Consider the following 20,558-nt stretch of genomic DNA (forward strand, 5'->3'; position numbering starts at 1 on the left):
CCAAGTGTTACTGTGGTTAATTTTTTTGATATCACAAGAGCGATATACTTGGAGAGTCGAAACAGACCTTTATAGGAATGTTACTCTTGTGTAAACCTTGTACACCTCATTATTGTTGAGATTTTTCTTTCGCTAATATTTCTCACATGGTAGCATTTTTTTCAGAGATTAGCTGTAATACATTTGGTTTCAGGTATTTTGTTGACATGTTGTCTTGCTATAAGATTAGGCTTAGCATTTCTTTTCCTTTTTTTTTGTGAAAATCGCTAATTGAATGGTTGGATTTGTGGGGTGTTTAATGGTTTATTGTTTCTTTTTGCAGGCTTCTAGCAATTTTCTGTATAATTAATATGCTCAATTATGTTGACCGAGGAGTCATTGCAAGCAATGGTGTGAATGGTAGCCTTGCTACCTGCACAGAGGGTGGTACATGTACAAAAGCCAGTGGAATTCAGTGAGTTCTCTTTGGCAGGCTTTCATTTTTTTGAGTTATGGATTTGTTTTTAACAATTTCAGCTGTAGTTTACAAATTGTTATCCTACTTGTTTTTAATTCCTTTCTGTATTGGTGCCCAATATATTGAACAGTGAACATCCATTCTCTTTTGAAAAAACTTATGTACATACGTCAGTTAGAAACAAAATCTAATATTTTAGCATTAAAATCACTGAGTGAGATAAGTGTGGTTACAGTGAGACTTTACTGCTGCAACTCAATCTAATAATACTTGGAAGTCGGAAGAGCAATCAGAATCATGGCTGTATTTTTGATACAAGAAAATTTGATGTAGCCCAAAATTAATTTGGTGAACGTCCTTACAATCTGTGCATAAAAGGAGGTGCAATTCAATAGAGGAGGATTCATGCATACTTCTGTTGTTCTATTGCCTTGTATAATGCTGCTTAAATGGTGAGGGTTATTGCTGGATACCACTTGTAATGTGAGTTCACAGTATTTCTCTTTAAGGTCAAGAGGGTAGGACCTGATGGCATGGGACAAGAACTTTTAAGTCTTGGATCTGGGTAAGAGATGCTTGAGTAGGGACACAACAACAAAAATGATTGGGTTAAACTACCAGGTTGTTTGTTATTGTATACTCAGATTGACTTAGGCTTGGGATTGTGATGTTTCTTCACTGTTTTATTAGACATCCAAATTGACTTCCTTGGAGGACTAAAACATCAATGCTCCCCATAATATTTTTCCAGCGAACTTGATGTCAATGCCCTGACATCTTGTTGAGATCATTAGGCTCTGTAGGATATGATAGTTAGCCTTTTAAATTCCCATTCTTGTCAAAGTATTTGTATATTGTGATTTTGCATTCAATTTTATGTGTTGTTCAAATTCCTTAGTCACTAAGAGGTGTGGGGGCATGGGTACTGGTTCTTGGACAAGGATGCCATTTAAATTGGGGTACATAAGTAAATGAACAAGGAAACAACTATGTTATACATAAATATGGTCACTAGATGATGTAGAGATCAGGGAGGCTGGCTGTCCTGATACCAGAATTTCCTAGTGACTACATTTTAAACTTAAACCTGTTTTTTTCAAAACCATGCCATTACAGGTTATATCGATATGCAGAATTTATATCTAGTGCATAACTCTAAAATGTTTTTTCACTTGGGAATTTTCTTATTTTTGTAAATTCATCTTGTTGATACATGCTATTTTTCTGTGTGTATGTAGGGGTGATTTTAATCTGAATTATTTCCAAGATGGAATCCTATCTTCTGCCTTCATGGTTGGGCTTCTAGTAGCATCACCAATTTTTGCTAGTCTATCCAAGATGTAAGTGACCTCTAGAACTGTTCCCATGGTTACCTTTCACTTTCTAATGTCTACTAGTCAATGCTTATATGTGAATTGAGTTGAAATTCAGCATGGAATATTTTAATTCGTATGTAGTATTAATTATTAGGTATGAATGGATTAGCTGTAGGTTTTGAAACCTTTGATAGGAGACAGAAGTTAACTTTCAATAGTTTCTCTTTATAAAATGGATGGAAATAGCTTGTTGCAAAATCTGAATGGTCGGTTGTATGCCTGCAGTTACACTACTTCAGAAGCAAAAACATTTAGTAGTTTTAGAATACATAGGCTATCACTTATGGAGAGCATATTTGAGTCACATCCTTTTTGGACAGATATCATGTTGAAGTAAAAATCACTGATTGATGCTGATTCTACTTTTGATAACCCTATGAACAATTTGCATTTACATTTTATACTTTATTGTGAGTATTTATTAAATTTTCTACCTAGTTGCAGTCCTTATCCCAAGTTTAATAGAGTAATGGACTGCTCACATGCACATGAAGTGGTAGTCTTGAATTGCTTGAACCACCATTGTCCGTATGAGATTGTTTCACCTTGGTATTGAATGGAAACAGGACACTTGAATTACCTTTTACAGCACTGATAGGCTAGAAAATTGAAGTCCTAATTTTCTTTTTCAATGGAAGAATCGTGTGTAAGTGAAGACCAAGTCAAGCACTTCAATAAATTTCTTACATATATGCTCATCTTGATCTAATTACAGTATGATGCTTATTTTGTCCAAGTCTTTGATTTTCTTTACCTTTATGATCAGAAAGCAATTTTTATTTATTTATAATATTGGTATCTTAAATCTCTGTTCATTGTGTAGTACTAGTGTCCAAAGTGATTCCAACAAATTTATAAAATGAAGTGCAAGGTTTTAAAATTTGAAATCATATAAAAGCCCTTTGGTTGTTCTTATGGTTTTTTTTTTTCAAGTAGAATTATGAGGATCTGTGCATTACAGTTCCTGTTTGGTTGTCATTTATAATAATATAGGCATTCTTCTTTGCTGATTATTTATTATTAACAGTGAAAGTTCTGTCCTTCACTAATATCAACAAAGATTCCATGGAAGTAGCATTTGGGATAGTGTTTCTAGAGACTTAACTACTGTTCTGATTCATTTGATTGTGGGGAGTGCACTTAAAACACTTTATTGCTATTTTTGAGTAACCCAATCCCAAGTAACCTTCTATGCTGCACACTGCATATATTGGAAGTGCAATCATTTTACATGGCTAACTTTTACAATGATGCTTATGCAGTCTGAGATTACCTGCTGGGTAAAGTTGAGCTTATTCATAGTAACTTAAGTCTGAGAAATTATTACGCAAGTAATGGGTAAAAAAATTGAATGAATTAATAATGAGCAAATGCTCAATAAATAGGATTACAAAGAATTACAAGAGGGCAAGTTTCTTAAAAGAAATTGCCAATAAGATCGAGCAAGATCTTATTAAGATATTTACACTAAGTTTACAATATTGAGCATTAATAATAAAATAATAAAGTATTATTCTAATACCCTCCCTTAAATGCTCAATCTATCAACTACACCAATAGACCCCCTGAATTTTACAAACTTATCTGGACTGAGGGGCTTGGTGAAAATATCTGCTGACTGCTCCGAGGTAGGAACATACAACAACTGAATGGATCCGTCTTCAACCAACTGCCGAATGTAGTGACAATGAAGTTCTATATGTTTGGTTCTTTCATGGAAGATTGGACTCTTGGCAAGTTTGAGAACTCCCTGATTGTCCGAAAACAAGGGAGTCGGCCCTGTTTGAGATATTTGCATATCTCCAAGCATCCGGCAAAGCCAAACTGCCTCACAATCTGCCATAACAACTCCTCTATACTTTGCTTCTGTCGAAGAGAGAGCCACTGCCTGCTGCTTCTTACTAGTCTAGGTGACTGCACCAGATCCCAAATTGAACACATATCCAGAGGTTGATTTCCTGTCATCAACTGAGCCTGCCCAATCTGAATCTGTGAACCCACTGAGTCTAGGATCATTACTCCTAGTGTAAAGAAGTCCATAATCCGAGTTGCCTTTCACATAGCGCAGGACATGCTTCGCTACGACCCAATGATCAGCCCTGGGGGCAGTCATGAAGCGTGAGATGTAGCTCACTGCAAAATTGAGGTCAGGTCTAGTGGCAGTGAGATAGATGAGACTGCCCACTAGTTGCCTGAATTGCGTTTCATCTACAAGAGGAGAATCAGACTTAGCTGACAATTTCAGACCAGTCTCCATAGGTGTGGAAGCAGGTTTGCAATCCTGTAGTCGAAACCTGTCAAGCAAGCTTTTGGCATACTTAGATTGAGAAAGGAAGATGCTGCTATCAGTCTGCCAAACCTCAACACCCAAACAATAATGAAGAAGTCCTAAATCTGTCATATCAAAAGTGCTGCACAAATTTGTTTGATTTTTGAAATCAAATGTGCTGAATTCCCAGTAATGAACAAGTCTTCCACATAGACAACAAGAAAGAGAATATCATTACTAGAGTGTTTGATATATAGATTACTGTCTGAAGGACTACGCTGAAAGCCATGAGCAACCAAGTACTGATCAATTTTTATGTACCATGCTCGAGGAGCCTGTTTAAGTCCATAGAGTGCTTTCCGGAGTCTACACACTTGCAGTTCTGAACTGGCAACCTTGAAACCAGGAGGCTGCGTTATGTAGACTTCTTCCTGCAATTCACCATTGAGGAAGGCACTCTTCACGTCCATCTGATGGACTTTCCAACCATACTGAGTTGCAATGGCGAGAAGAAGACGAATATTACTCATCTTGGCAGTAGGAGCAAAAGTCTCCTCATAGTCAATGCCTTCTCACTGTGTGAATCCTCGAGCAACTAATCTGGCCTTATATTTATCTAAGGTACCATCTGCACGATACTTGACCTTATATACCCATTTGTAGCTAATGGGTTTCTTCCCTGGAAGAAGATCTGAAAGAACCTAGGTGTGATTCTTCTGAAGACTTTGGAACTTAGCATTCATTGCCTGTTCCCACTCTGGAATCCCTTTGGCCTCTGCATATGTTTGAGGCTCATAGATACTGTGGATGTTAGCCATAAGAGCAAAATTAACTGTGTTTTGCTGTTTGCCCTTATTTCTGGAAGTTCTACCTTCAATGAGCTCATCAGGACGAAGAGCACTGATGGTCTTAGCCCACCATTTAGGCCGAAGAGTAGATGTGCCAACATCAGGAGCAGGGGGAATAACTCGAAGAGAAAGCGGATCAGGATCAGGAGGAGGAAGATTAGCATCGTCCGGAGGAAACTCAGGTAGTGCATCATCAAATACAGAATCTGCATCACCTCTCCCATCAGGTGAACTGAATGGAAGACAGATACCTAAGTCAGACGCCTTCAAAGGCTGATCCTCAGAATGCTGCTGAGTTGAGGAAATTTGAAATGGTCCTCGTTCTTCATCAAAGACAACATCACGACTGAAGATAAGACGATCAGAGTCTACATCAATCAGTCGGTAAGCCTTATGGTTGTCACTGTACCCTGTAAACATGAGCTTTTGACTCTTGGAATCCAACTTAGTGCGCTTGGCATCAAGAATCCACGCATAAGCTAAAGAGCCAAAAACTTTCAAATGGCTGATCCTAGGTTTGTGACCAGACCATGCTTCCTCAGGAGTCTTATTTTTAACAGCATGAGTGGGTGACCTATTAAGAAGATAGACTGCTGTGAACACTGCTTCTGCCCAATATTTCTTAGGAACGTTTCTATGTTCCATCATAGACCTAGCCATTTCTGTAATGGTGTGGTTACGACGTTCTACAACGCCCTTTTGCTGAGGGGTGTATGGTGTGGTTAACTGACGTTTTATGCCATGTGTATCACAGAAAGTAGAGAAAGCAGAAGAACAAAACTCCCCGCCATTATCAGACCTAAGAGTAATAATAGAAGAACTAGATTCTTTCTCTACTAAGGCCTTAAATTTCTGAAATATAGTAAACCCATCTGATTTTTGCTTAAGGAAATACACCCACATTTTACGACTGAAATCATCAACAAAAAGCAAGAAATATCTGCACCCAGTAACAAAATTAGTATTCATAGGACCACATACATCAGCGTGGACCAGTTGCAGTACCTTAGAGGCTCGACATGAGTCACCATCCTTGAACGGTGTCCGGTGCTGCTTCCCAGCCTGGCAAGCTTCACAAACGCGATGATTCTGAGTCTGAATATCAGGTAGACCATGTACTAAGTCTTCCCGAACAAGCTGTGCAAGATAATGAATGTTCAGGTGACCATATCGCTGATGCCAGAGATTGCTGATAGATGAAGATTTAGCTGCGAAGGCATGCTCAAGAGAATCGCTTGTATCCACAAGTCTATATAGACCATGATCCTCAATGCCAACAGCTACAGTAGTGCTAGAAGCACTATCAACAATCGAGCACTTATGTTTACTGAAAACGACATCCAACTGAGGAGAAGGCCGCATAATTTGATTGACAGAAAGGAGGTTAAGTTCCATACCAGGAACATAGTACACATTGAGGAATATGAGATTCATCCCTCCAAAATGTATCTGAACATTGCCCTTGCCGACAACAGTGTACTCTTCACCACCTCCAAAAATAACTAAATCAGTGTAGGGAGAGAACTCAACAAACCAGTCACGCCTATGAGTGAAATGAAGAGAAGCACTAGAATCAATGTACCAGGCAGAAGACTTCACATGATCTGCAGGTCTTTTAACCATGAAGGCATAAAAGGCAGACTCTTTCTGCTTTGTGTGCTCAGCAACATTGGCTTTAGGCTGAGACCCTCCCTGCTTCCGCTGCTCGGAAGCCAATCTGGTATGGCAATCTTTGATCATATGACCAAATTTGTGATAGTAATTGCATTGCACCTTCTTTTTCTTGGAACCATCCTGAGACTGAGAAGAGGCCTTTTGGCTGAAAGGACTGGGATTTGCCTTTATCCTTGTGAAAGGATTTGGCAGCAAAGGCATGTTTTGAGGAGGCTGAAGTAGCACCGCTACCAAACTATTGTTTCCAACGATCTTGCTGCAGAAGTTTGGTGCATAACTCTGGAAATTTCAGATCAACATTAGTAGAAGTAATGTTGAGAGTCTCTATAAAGTGCTCATACGGTTTTGGTAGACTTTTTAGAGTGATGACTACCACATCCTCTTCCTCCATTTTCCGACCAATAGCTTCGAGCTGATCTCCAATGTCCTTAATTTTTGTAAGATGCTCTTGTAAGGACATGCGTTCATCCATCATAATGGAGAACAACTGATTCTTCATAAAAAAAGCTCGACTCTTGTCGGAAGTCTCATGCAACTCCTTTAGATGCTTCCAGATTTCTGCAGCTGACTTGCCGGAAGGAATTTGAGGGAGCTGGTCATCTGTAACAGAGAGCTTGAGAAGCATAACGGCTTCTTGATTGCGGTCATCAAACTTGTCCGGGTCAGCTCCAGGTGTTTGAGGACGAGACTCCTTGTCCAAAACAAGATTATCCAGGTGGCGATATTAAAAAATAGTCAGCATGCGCTGCTTCCAGGTGTTATAATTTTTCCCATTAAATCGCTGTTTGCCTTCCAACATCAAGTTGGTCGATGACACCATCTTGCACGTTTCCCAATGCACAGAAAATGAAAAAACTGAGAAGAGGTGCTGGCATGGAATTCAAAAAATTTGAATCCCAATGCAGAAATAGAGGCAGATGCAGGTACAAACCTAAAAAAAAAGAAGTATGGATGGCACGGATTTCGAAAAAAAATTCCGGCTGACCCAGAAAAATCCGAAGACAACCCAAAAATCCTTGCGAAAAAATTCAGAAAGAATCTGAAATTAGAATTAAAATCCTCTGGCTCGAAAATAGAGGCACAAAAATCGAGGCACCCAGAAAAATCGGACAACCCAGGTGAGTTCTTGAAAAACCCACCATGAATCTGCAAGAAGAAATTTTTTTCGGCTAAATCTGAAGGGTAAAAAACCTAGCCAAAAGTCCGAAAACGCAGGTTTGACCAAGTTGCAGGTTGTAGAGAAATGGCACGGAAATCACAGGTCGCGAAAAATACATTTGCCTCCTGTCGTCGCGAGCTAGAAAACGGCACTAAAAACGCAGAAGTCTGGCACAGCAATGAAACGGAATTCGAAAAACGTGATTTTCAGAAAAAACGCGAGCCTAAACCTGCAGAACAGAAAGCCACAGACACCAAATATTGCAGCCACGAACATTGGAAACGTGGGTGTGAAAAACGAAAAAAAGGTGAAAAAATCTCGTTTTTAGACACCCACAGGAAAATACTCAGAAATTTTTTGAAAGCAATTTTCACTAAATTTTTTTTAGAATTATAGGATTGCTCCAAAAATTTTTAATCTTGCTCTGATACCATATTACGCAAGTAATTGGTAAAAATTGAATGAATTAATAATGAGCAAACGCTCAATAAATAGGATTACAAAGAATTACTAGAGGGCAAGTTTCTAAAATGAAACTGCCAATAAGATCGAGCAAGATCTTATTAAGATATCTACACTAAGTTCAGAATATTGAGCATTAATAATAAAATAATAAAGTATTATTCTAATAGAAATGACATTTTACTGCTGGGAATCAACGTAATTACGAACTTGAGTGGTAGTTCATGTAGAGTGTATGTTAAAAAATATGTCATATATCCATGCATGCATTTTATTTTGAGATTAGAGGCATTGATGAGTGGTAGTTTTGGGTAGATAGATTGGTAAACTCTTCCAAAAGTTAGGACAAGATGCTTATATCTTTATTACTTGAAAAGCTACTTTTGAACTAGCAATGTACCCATGATTATTGTATCTTGTTTCTGGATTCAACTGTGTAAAAGTATGCATCATCACACTCCGTGATCCATCATCTGGATGTAAAAAGAGCTGCAGGAGATAAAAGGATGTTTTGCAGACCAAGACCGTTTAAATAAGAGAGGGGGGGTGAGGGTGGGGGTGGAGGAGGGGGAGAGAGTGGGCAGGTTGCATTGGATCCAAAGTTGGAAAGACAAAATTCAAGCAAAAATTGGAAAGCAAAGAAAATAAACCATAAAAGTAAAACAATTAATATGTTTAAGATTATAAATATATATAAACAAGAAACTGGTTATAATAACCTAAAAAAGTGTATATAATAAAATAATAACAAATATGTTAATAACATTGATATTATACTGAAGTATGGTAACCTAAATATGAAAATATATTATAACAAAATTGTTAAAGGTTATATATATAAATATGCATATTTAGGTAGGTATGTTACTAACCTAAATATGAAAATATATTATAACAAAATTGTTAAAGGTTACATATATAAATATGCATATTTAGGTAGGTATGTATGTATGTTTATTTAAGAATGTTAAATTGGTAATTATTTTAATATAATAATCCAAAACATATAAATAAAACAAATAATAAGTTTGAGACTGTATAGTAATTTGATCCGAAACGTTGATGCAAACAAATTTTACGTTGTTGAAACTAAAAATAAGACACAATAATCATTATAGTCTGTGGAAATCTAATGTCTCTAATATACCCATGATTTACATTTTATTATATCACCATTTTCTTCCAGGCACCTATGGCCTTAAATATTGGTAATACTATTAAATTAACCTGATGTTGGACTGGCTATTGCTGCTAAAGAGTACACATAATTAAACCCTAAATTTTCAGTAAATTACTAACGTGCATGGGGGAACATATACAATCACAGTTCTTGTGTGAGCATAATTACTATTGATTTGAAAATTGGGTAGACCATTGGGTCACTTTCAATTGCGATGTCTGTCTTAGACCTTGGAATTGGGAGTTCATCCATGTTTGGTACGGTACAATGTAGAAGAGACTATATCCATATGAGAGAATGTCTGGAATGATTTGGAGCATCTTAGGATGCCTTGGAATAGGGGTTCAGATGTCTAAACTTTGTAGAAAATCTAGAATGAGGAAATTGCATGTTTCCATAGGTGGTGAAATTGTCTCATTCGCAGTGATGGTGTATTTTCTCTTTAGTGGAAGCAGCAAACTGAAACAAAGATGTAGAAATGCAAGCAAAGCTCAGAAACAACAACACACAATTTTCTTGTGGAAAACCCTTTCAGGTGAAAAACCAGGGCATAAAAGTTTCTTCTATTAGATAAAAAGGGCACCAACCCAAAGGGCTACAACCTTGCATACAAACTGAGCACCAACTTAGAAAGATTAAAGCACCATCTTCAGTTGACAAAAGCACAGAACTCGACTTGAGCACCAACTCAATTAACTGCAGAAGATTCAACTTCAAATCTGCTTGATTTGCTTGACTGAAAAAGACTTAAATCATACACAGTTGCTGCAATCACCCACACAGGTAAAAGCGATATCTTCCAGCTTACACACACAAAACTTACTCTATTGTGAATATCACTTATCCCCAATCAGTGCCAGCCCACAGAGAGAGCATTTTTTTTTATAGACAACCAGCACTCTGTAAATACGGATTCCACTAGGCACATGCTTCAAAACCACCACTTATCTCTGCATATTTTACTCCTTCAAAATCATAAAACTTCCCTTGTCAAAATCAGAGACAACTTCCCAAAAAGTTACCATATGCTGCTCCTTCCTGAAAAAAAGACAATTCACCCCAAAACGCACCACACACAGTACCAAATGAAGACATTTTTAAATATCCCACCCCACGAAATATTAGCGATTCACTATATTGAAGCTCAACCTCAACTTGGCACACACAACATACCACATATTCTAAAAAGAATGTGATTAAAATTATTGGCACATAAACAATTCAATTCGATTTAATTGCCCTGCCGTTAGATGCCAAAACAATGATTTGTAATAAATACGTCTTCATTCCACTCTCTGTCTACAACATATTCATACATTGAGCCGTTTTGTTTTTTTAAAAATTCGGCCATACTTCTCAACGAAATCTCAAGGCATCTCCGAAAATTTGAGAGAAAATGAATCACCAAAAGAGGACGACGTTTTATTGAAATAAATATCACGACTTCTATGTATTTTACTATTTTTCGGTTGCTCTCCCAGCTATAATGAACATGATGCAAATTCAGGCTGGAGTAATTTTTTTTTTTTGCACTGCCATCTGCTCGTATTAAAGCATGCCCAATCAACAAAAACAACCCACGATATATGTATATAGAAGAAAATCGTGGCCCCTCGGAACACGTCCAGCTCCATGTAATTCAAAACGGCACACAGGAAGGATTTCGAATAAAATTTTATTGAGACTACAGTACGTTCAATCCATTAAGTCCCACGCACTTCTAACTTGAAACGGTAGCCTTAACTGAATCTTTGACCCCTTATGTGTGTCCCACAAAAATCCAAGGGGGAGAATAAAGATAGTGCACACGATGTCTGAAGATGTCAGACCAAAAAGAAACGGAGAAATTATGAGTTGATTTCATTCCCACAAACACCCAAACGAGAAAGATAAGCGCTGAAAATTAAAATGGCTGCCTTTGAAAATTCAAAGGATGACTTGGCAGAGATCTGATGTAACTGCTGAACAAGTGACACTTGGCACTTACACAGCTGATGCATACACTCAACCAGCTACCACACACACACCCAACTTAAGTAAGCAAGCAACTAGGTGAAGCTGACAACCAAGCAGCTCAAGCTGCTCAACCAGGCACTCAAGTAGCCAGCTCAACTAAAAATCATAACCAAAGTCTTAACAAAACAAACAAGCCTTTGACATCAATGACAACTAATCCAACAAAATTGCCTCCTGGCAGAAGCAGAAAATTTGTAATTGTGCGAACAGAACATGGAACACAAAGGGTTACTGATGTTTCAGTTTAGTTTCTCGATAGGGTCTTCCCTTTGGTGCCAAGGAATGATGTTGTCGTAATAGATATACTTATGTTTTATGCTGCATCTTGTGTTTTGCAATTGTTATTCGCATAATAGAGTATTATAGTATCCATTAGAAGTGGAAATACAAGGTATGTGAAGGTGTTAATAGGTTGACAAGATAGCTTTATAGTTAGTAAATGCTAGGAGAATAATTCTACAGTTTACTGATCAAGTGATATTGGTGAAAGTTTTAGACATCCTTGCAAGTGTTTGACAGGGTATGCCATCAACATGATAAATTGGAAGTGGTGATTTGGTAGCTTTTGAGCCTGAAATTGGAACTGGAGAGTGGACAAGGAGAGTTAGGTTAATAGCAAGAGAATTGAATGATGGAGAAATTTTGTTCAAAAAGTTGGAGGTTTCGGCTGCAGGAGTCTCTCTATTTGTGTTAAAAAAGCTGGAGGATGCTGCTGCAGGAGTCTCTAGTGGTAAAGTTTCTCTCAGGCCTTGGAATTTCAAGTTTGTCGATGTTTGCTGTGGTACAATGTAGTAGAGACTGTACTTATGTCAAAGGAATGTTTGTGGTATTTCTGAAATTGCCTCCTAGCAGAAGTGGCAAATTCATCATTGTGCAGAATGCAGATAATACATGGGATATAAAGGGTTTTTGATGTTTTAGATTTATTTCTCATTGTTGGAACTGTAGATGTAAAACTTGTTGAGTACTCATCACAAATTTTCAAGGCTAAGGTACTTGACCTTGAACTCATTGATTTGCGCAAGTGAGTTTCAAAGAGCTTGTAGTGTAGACTTGTTACTAGTGATCGGTGAGTTTGCCACACAAACCTTCTAGAACTGTGGCTGCACATGAAAATGTGACAAAAATGAGGTAACAATTTGAAAATTTTGTCTTTTGGAGTAAATTCAAGTCATGCAGTAGTATTTGTGCAATTATAGAGAGTTTTCACGAGGGCTGCTGCCTCTCAACCTTGTTGAGTGTTGCTAGCTCCAGACCCCTGTTTTGTTTTATAAAAAGCAAAATGTAAAAATTGTTTTGGGTCCATGTTTTCTATAGATGAAATTCGTAAAATATTAATATGATAGTACACTATGAGATCCTAGTAGCCGTGCAAGACATTCCTAGTTGCTTCGCAAGACATTCGTAGTCACTACACAAGACATTCTTGTTGCTGTGCAAGAGATCCTAGTTACTGTACAAGAGATTCCATGGTTGTGCAAGAGACTGATTTGGCACACAAAGTGAATGTGTTTGTTGTTCAAGTATCTTTTTTTGCTGCATAATGTATTCCATTTGCTGTGTAAGCAGTTTCCATGTCACATTTGACACCATTTGGTTGCACACTTTTTGCTTGGCCATGCAAGAAACGTTTTCTACATTCTCAGTGATATTATTCCAAAAACAGAAGTGCGTTATTTTGCTTCAGTTATTAATGCTGTTCATTTAATCTTGCAATGCAAATCATTTGATACATTTTGGAGCTATATTTTGCATGGAACTTTATGTTTTTTAAAGGAATTCAATTTTTTTTAAGTTGATGAGTTTTACCAAGCTGCCAAGGAAGGATTTTGAGACTTCATAAAGACTTGTGAAACACATTTGAGGTCTTGTAGTTTTTTCATACCCATATCTTATTTCTCATCATGTATAACCAAGGAAATCCAGGGATGCATCCCTAGTGTTTTTTGACATGTCCCCATTTCCGAGACGTTTGAGGAGAGGGGGACGTGTCAGGGACATCCTCAGGCCATCCCCAAAAAATAAAAAGCATCTGGAAACATATCTGAAATGCAGGGACAAGAAGAAAAGAGAAAGGGGATGGGTGGTCATCCCCAATTTCCCAACACAATTTTTAATGAATTGGGTAAACTGTAAATGTTTGAGTCACTGGACTGTTTGACTAGTGTTGCAGCAGAAAACAAAAAGTTAGCAGCTGAAATTTATGGTTGGTGCTGTTGCAAGGCATTTGAGTTGTTTAAAGTAAGACATTATCCACTGAAAAAAGATAAACGTAAAATATTGAACCAATAATTTGTACAATTGGTGCTATAGCAGAGCACTTCAGTGGAGTAGATATTGAAAAGAGCGTTTAACGCAGAGTTATTCTCCTTTCTTGCAATCACAATTCATTTTTTTTTTGAATAATGTTTTGGTGGTTCGTGAGTCAACTGAGTTCAAGGCTGCAAAACTCACAGCTGTCTGCTTGGCTTTGGACTCTGCAAGTCTTGAACAGACTATTAGAATCTCAATACTATGCTTAATACTAACCTGGGATGCAAGAGACCCTCCTTCGTAGCCCAATATAGGGAAGTGTTGATGCATCCTTAGAGGACTATAGAATAGTCATGGTTATTTCAATTTGTTTGACTTTGATTCTCATGTGAACTCTCAATTCAACATAAATGTTATGTATTAAGGCTCTAAAATTTTTGCTATGTTTTTTATAGCCATCTCTTTGCTATCCCTTGCTGTCCCTAAAAATGGCCTGAAGAATTGGGGTCCTTGAAACTCTTCTCCTCGTCCCTTGTCATCTGTGTCACAGAAACTTGGGCTAATATGGTGTATAACCGATTTGAGAAAGTTTTCATGGGTTTGTGATGTTTAGGTGGTGTTCTTGTCATTGTATTCATCCCCCTTTTCCGGCCTAGGTACCTAAATTGAAAAGCAAAAAATCCAAGTATGAAGTATGCCAAGGGTTCCATCCTTTTGAACAACCAATTGGGTATCTTTGTTTATAATTAGGGCCTGGCGGATTCCAATTGCCTTGGGCAACATTGGAATCCACCTAAGGGGGCCAGCTCCTTCTCCAATATATAGGGCTAGGCCCTATACCTTTCGGCTCTCCAAAAGGTCCCCACGCTACACCTTGATAGGGCCGACCCTATCCTCTACACACAAAAGAAATTAATAAATTAATTGTCCAATTAAAAGGTTCAAGCCGACTTGATTAGGAGTGTTTGCTCTCCTATAAATAAGGCATATACTTCTCACAATATCATTCAAGCAGTTCCAAGTAAATGCGAAATACATTCTCAGGTAGCGAACTCCTTTGCAAGCAGCAGATCACAGCGAACTTCATTCATATGCAGCAGATTATTAGTTAGGTCACAGCGAACTCCATTTATGTGCAGCAGATCTAATTGGTGATCGCAGTGAACTTCATTAAGACAGCAAGTTATCATCAAAGACAGTGATCTCCATTGAAGGCTCAAGCAAAGGACTGCGAACTAGTTGAAAGGTGTAGTTAACCCTTGTTATGCACAACAAGACAAGTTAGAAGGACTGCAAATCATGATCACTGCCAACAAACTAGCTGTGTAGTCTTCTATATCATCTTCCTTGTGACTGCAACTTCTATACTCTAGATAAGTGTGTAACTGTCAATTGAATCTAAAACCATAATCAGATCTGAGGATCTTTTCTGGTTGGGTTTTTCCTCCTTGGAGGTTTTCCTAGGATAACTTTGTCTTGTCCTTTTTTTGCATTCATTTCTTACTATGCTTAAATCTGAAAAACAATAAATCTAATTAACCTAGTTAGAAACAAATTCTGATTTTCTGAGTTTCATCTAATCTGAAAGTACTAAAATTAACATGGTATCAGAGCTATAGGCTAGATCAAATTTTCAGATTCAGAATTCAGTACTCCTTTATTTCCAGATTGTTGTAGCATTTGCAGGTCAGGTCAATGGGGCTCAAAGTTGAAGATAGGCTTGATGGGAATTTCAATTTTACTGCATGGAAAGTTCGAATCAAGTTGGCTCTAGAGGAAGAAGATCTTCTCCAATTTATAGAAGCGAAAGAGCTAACTGAGCCAACGGATGCAGCCGAGTTATAACAATTCAAAAAGGATGCTGTCAAGGCCAGGAAGATTCTCATTGATTCAGTCAAAGACCACCTAGTCACCTCTATTGCCTCATTTACCACTGCAAGGGAAATGTTTAGCCATCTACAAGGTACATATGAAGTTAACAATCTCAGTAGGGCAATTACTTTAAGACAACAACTACTTAATATCAAAATGGCAAAAGAAGATTCTGTTATTTCCTACTTTATGAAAATTTCAGAACTAAAGAATCAGCTAGGTTTAATTGACCATAACATGGAAGACAAAGGCCTTGTCATGATTGCCCTAAATGGTCTACCTCACTCATGGGAGTCATTTATCCAAACCATAAGTGGCAGGACTGAGTTACCTACCCTTGATCGCCTTAAGAATGATTGCATCCAAGAAGAGTCTCGCCTCATCACAAGAGGGCAAACCAAAAGTCCCCATGTAGATTATCATCAAATGCTTGTAGCTCAATGCAAGAAAGGGGGAAATTGGAAGAAACCTTATCCAAAAAGAAATAGGGAATTCAGACCATTTAGTTCCCAACACCCTTGGAAGAAACCAAGAGATACTTTGCGTGTCCGATGCTTTAGATGTGACAAATTTGGTCACTATGCTAAAGAATGTCAGAATAACCCTAACCAAAGTGAAGTCTCAGAACAAAATGATGACTTTTTATTCATCTCCGCTCTGTCTAGCAGTGTTCCTTCAGATAGCAATACATGGTTGATTGACAGTGGTGCCTCCAGACACATCACAGGCTACTGTGATCACCTTTCAGGCTTAGTAGAAAAGGATACCAGCCTTCACGTGGTAATTGGTGATCACGCTCGTTATTCGGTAAGAGGTTTTGGCTCTACTTCTCTAAATTTAGACTCTGGTATTTCCTTGCACCTCAGTGATATCTTGTTTGTTCCTGGAATTAAAAGAAACCTAATTTCCATTTCTGCTCTAGAAGATAAAGGTTATCAAATTGCATTTTCTGAGGGAAAAGTTCTTGCTTGGCCTAAGAAAGCTAGTTTTAAATCTGCTCGTATAATTGGTCATAGATATGATAGTCTTTATAAGCTCTCTACTAATCCTATTCAAGCCCTCATTAATGAGGCTCCTGAATCCTGTGAGTTATGGCATAAAGACTTGGACACTTGCATTATCAAGCTCTTCCATCCCTTGAAAAGTTAGTCAAAGGTATGCCTAAACTCAGTCAAATCCATGATAACACTTGTAAAGGTTGTGCTATAGGTAAAAATGTTAAAAGTCCTTTTCATAAAAGTGAAAATAGAGCTAAAGACAAACTAGAACTTGTTCACTTTGATTTATGTGGTCCTATGTCTATAGCATCTCCTAGTGGATTTCATTATTACGTAATCTTCATAGATGATTTCTCTAGTAAAACTTGGATCTACTTCTTGAAATCTAAAGAATCTGATGAAGTCTTAAATAAATTTAAAGAGTTTAAAGCATTAACTGAAAACTCCTTTGGTAAAAGAATTAAATGTTGAAGATCTGACAATGGAGGTGAGTACACCTCCGGTAGCTTTTATGATTTTTGTGTTGAGTCAGGAATTAAGAGGGAGTTTTGTGTTCCATACAATCCTCAACAAAATGGTGTTGCTGAAAGAAAGAATAAGACTATTGTGGAGGCTGCAAAGGCTATGATTCACGATCAAGACTTACAGACCTTCCTATGGGCTGAGGCTTCTAGAACAACAGTGTATATCCAAAATAAATGTCCTCATCGTGTTCTAAAAAACATGACCCCGGAAGAAGCCTTCACAAAATCCAAACTTGACATTAGTCACCTCAGAATTTTTGGAAGTCTCGTTTATGTTCATGTGCCCAAGGAAAAGCGATCAAAGTTGGAACCCTCCGGAAAGAAAGGCATACTAGTCAGCTACAATGAATCCTCCAAGGCATTCAGGATATACATCTCGGGTCAAAGGTATGTTGAGGTAAGTAGGGATGTTACATTTGAAGAAGACATTGCTTTTAAGAAATCGAAAGGTTCTTGTGTTATTGATGAAGCTATTGATATAAATGTTGATACTAACCCTGAGATTCAGAGGGAGCAAGTTGAACCTCCACCTCAAGATGAAAATTATGATCCACCAGAGCCCATGAATCCCACTGATATTCCTAGTGACATTGTCATTACCAAAAAGAGGCTCCTTTGGGTAAGAAACACCATTCAAGAAGTTGAAAGATTTGCTGCTCCCAATGGCACCTTCCGTGAAACTAAGAGACCTCAGGTATTCTCCAACTACGTTGCTTTGATGTGCAATCTCATTGAAACTGAACCTTGCAATATTGAAGAAGCCTTGATTCATCATGCCTTGAAGCTTGCTATGGATGAAGAGTATCAGTCTATCATCAAGAATGATGTGTGGGACATTGTGCCAAGACCCAAAGGTAAATCTGTTGTTTCCTCTAAATGGTTATTTAAAATTAAACATAATGCTGATGGTAGTATTGAAAAATATAAGGCTAGATTTGTAGCTTGTGGTTTTTCTCAAAAAGAAGACATAGACTATGGAGAAACATTTGCTCCTATTGCTAGATATACCTCTATTAGAACGATAATAGCTATTGCTGCTGCTAGGGGTTGGAAACTACATCAGATGGATGTTAAGACTGCCTTCCTCAATGGTGTCATTGAGGAAGAGGTTTATATTGAGCAACCTGAGGGTTATGAGATTCATGATAGATTAACTCATGTGTGCAGGTTAAAGAAAGCTCTGTATGGCTTTAAACAAGCTCCTTGTGCTTGGTATGAAAGAATTGATAAATACTTGCTAAGTCTAGGTTTTTGTAAAAATGATGCTGACTCTAACATATACTTTAAGGTAGCCAATGATGAAATGGTAATTCTAGTTCTATATGTGGATGACCTATTCCTTACTGGTAAAGATGAACTCATTATTAGATGCAAGAAAGAACTAACTTCAGAATTTGAAATGAAAGACTTAGGTCTAATGCATTATTTCCTAGGTCTAGAAGTATGGCAAAGATCTAACGAAATTTTTCTAAGTCAAGGAAAGTATACTATTGACATTTTGAAAAGATTTAGAATGATGGATTGTAAACCCATGTCTACTAACTCTGGTTTTGTAGATCCATCAGAGTACCGGCAGTTGATTGGATCACTGATGTATCTTGTTAACACTAGACTAGACATATGTTTTGCTGTGAATGCTCTCAGCCAGTTTATGAGCATACCCAAACATGTTCATCTTGTTGCAGCCAAGCACATCCTAAGATATTTGCGAGGCACAGTTGGTTTTGGGCTAAGTATCCACTTAACACTCCAATAACCTTGGAAGGTTATTCAGATACAGACTGGGCTTGAAGCGTCAAAGATAGGAAAAGCACCTCCGGTATTTGTTTTAGCTTGGGATCCATAGTGATCTCTTGGGCTTGCAGAAAACAATCTTCAGTGGCATTGAGTACTGCTGAAGCTGAGTATATTGCAGCAAGTGTAGCTTCTAGAGAAGTAGTGTGGCTTCGCAAGCTTCTTGCAGGGCTGTTTGGTCAGGCTTGGGATCCTATAGTTATTCACTGTGATAACCAGAGTTGTATTAAAATGTCCATCAATCCAGTGTTTCATGACAGGTCAAAACATGTGGAAACCCACTATCATTTCATTCGGGATATGGTGCAAAGAGGAGCCATTCAGCTGAAGTATGTCAGCACTGATGGGTAGGTTGCAGATATTCTTACCAAGCCTCTATCCAAAGTGAAGTTTGCGTACTTCAGGGACAGACTTGGTATTATGGAAAATGAGGATTTAAAGAGTGGATATCACCAGATCCGGATTAAAGAAGGGGATGAATGGAAAACAACTTTAAAGACTACAGAGGGGTTATATGAGTGGTTAGTTATGCCATTTGGGATTACTAACGCCCCTAGTACCTTCATGAGGTTGATGAATGAGGTGTTGAAGGACTACATAGGTAGATTTGTAGTGGTATACCTTGATGATAACCTCATATTCAACAAAACAGAGGAAGAGCATCTTGAACAATTGTAGATTGTATTAAGGAAACTGCATGAGGAACAGTTGGCAATCAATCTTGAAAAATGTGAATTCATGAGACAAGAACTTATTTATCTGGGTTTTGTAATATCTCGTGGCACTTTGGAAATGGATCCTAGCAAGGTGGAAGCAATACAAAGTTGGCCTACATCGAAAACTGCGACTGAGGTAAGAAGTTTTCATGGACTTGCCCAATTTTATAGGAAGTTCATTCGAGGTTTTAGTGAAATTTTTGCTCCTATTCTTAATACAATTAAGGGTGGGTTGAAAACTCAGTTTAGGTAATCATGGTTCAATTATACCATTATGCTTGTATAAATTTTCAACATATCCCAAGATCAATCAATGCTCAATGATGATATATCTATCGAAAGCAAATAACATGTGGCTATATCGGATGATAAATGAAGAATGCTAATTGAGAGGGAGTCTCAATCTCAGTGATACGTTGTGTTGTATCAAACCACTCTCTGTGGGCAATGTAAGGTGGTATTGTAAACTTCTCAGGAAGAAGTGTAATTATTAACCATCCTCTGCGGGCAATGTAAGATGGTATTGTAAATGTTAACCACCCTCTGCGGGCAATGTAAGGTGGTATTGTAAACTTCTCAGGGAGAAGTGTAATTTGTAACCATCCTCTGCGGGCAATGTAAGATGGTATTGTAAAAACTTCTCAGGGAGAAGTGTAATTGTTAAACCATCTTCTGCAGGCAATGTAAGATGGTATTAGTGTAATTGTTGACCATCCTCTGTGGGCAATGTAAGATGGTAGAAAAGATCCTCTCCACCCTTTGCGGGCAATGCAAGGTGGATCCAGTCTATGCACGTGTGCAAGCTGGAAGATTATGATTATGTAGTTCCATACTTTGCTTGTGTGCAAGATGGAAGATTATGGTTATGATTCTCTGCCCTAATTAAGAAGGATTGTTGTTTATAATTAGGGCCTGGCGGATTCCAATTGCCTTGGGCAATATTGGAATCCGCCTAAGGGG

The 20,558-nt window shown here is 37.9% G+C and overlaps 1 protein-coding gene across 1 annotated transcript in view; it reads left to right on the forward strand.

The window, feature by feature from the left end:
* LOC131079761 (probable sphingolipid transporter spinster homolog 2) overlaps positions 1-20,558 on the forward strand; it is a 262,535-nt gene that overhangs the window by 21,506 nt on the left and 220,471 nt on the right. The window contains exons 2-3 of the mRNA XM_058017801.2: positions 323-454; positions 1,696-1,797. Coding sequence (XP_057873784.1) covers positions 323-454; positions 1,696-1,797 — 234 coding nt within the window. The remainder of the gene's footprint in view (positions 1-322; positions 455-1,695; positions 1,798-20,558) is intronic.

This window comes from Cryptomeria japonica, chromosome 6, assembly GCF_030272615.1.
Source record: "Cryptomeria japonica chromosome 6, Sugi_1.0, whole genome shotgun sequence".
In the NCBI taxonomy this organism is placed as follows: Eukaryota; Viridiplantae; Streptophyta; class Pinopsida; order Cupressales; family Cupressaceae; genus Cryptomeria; species Cryptomeria japonica.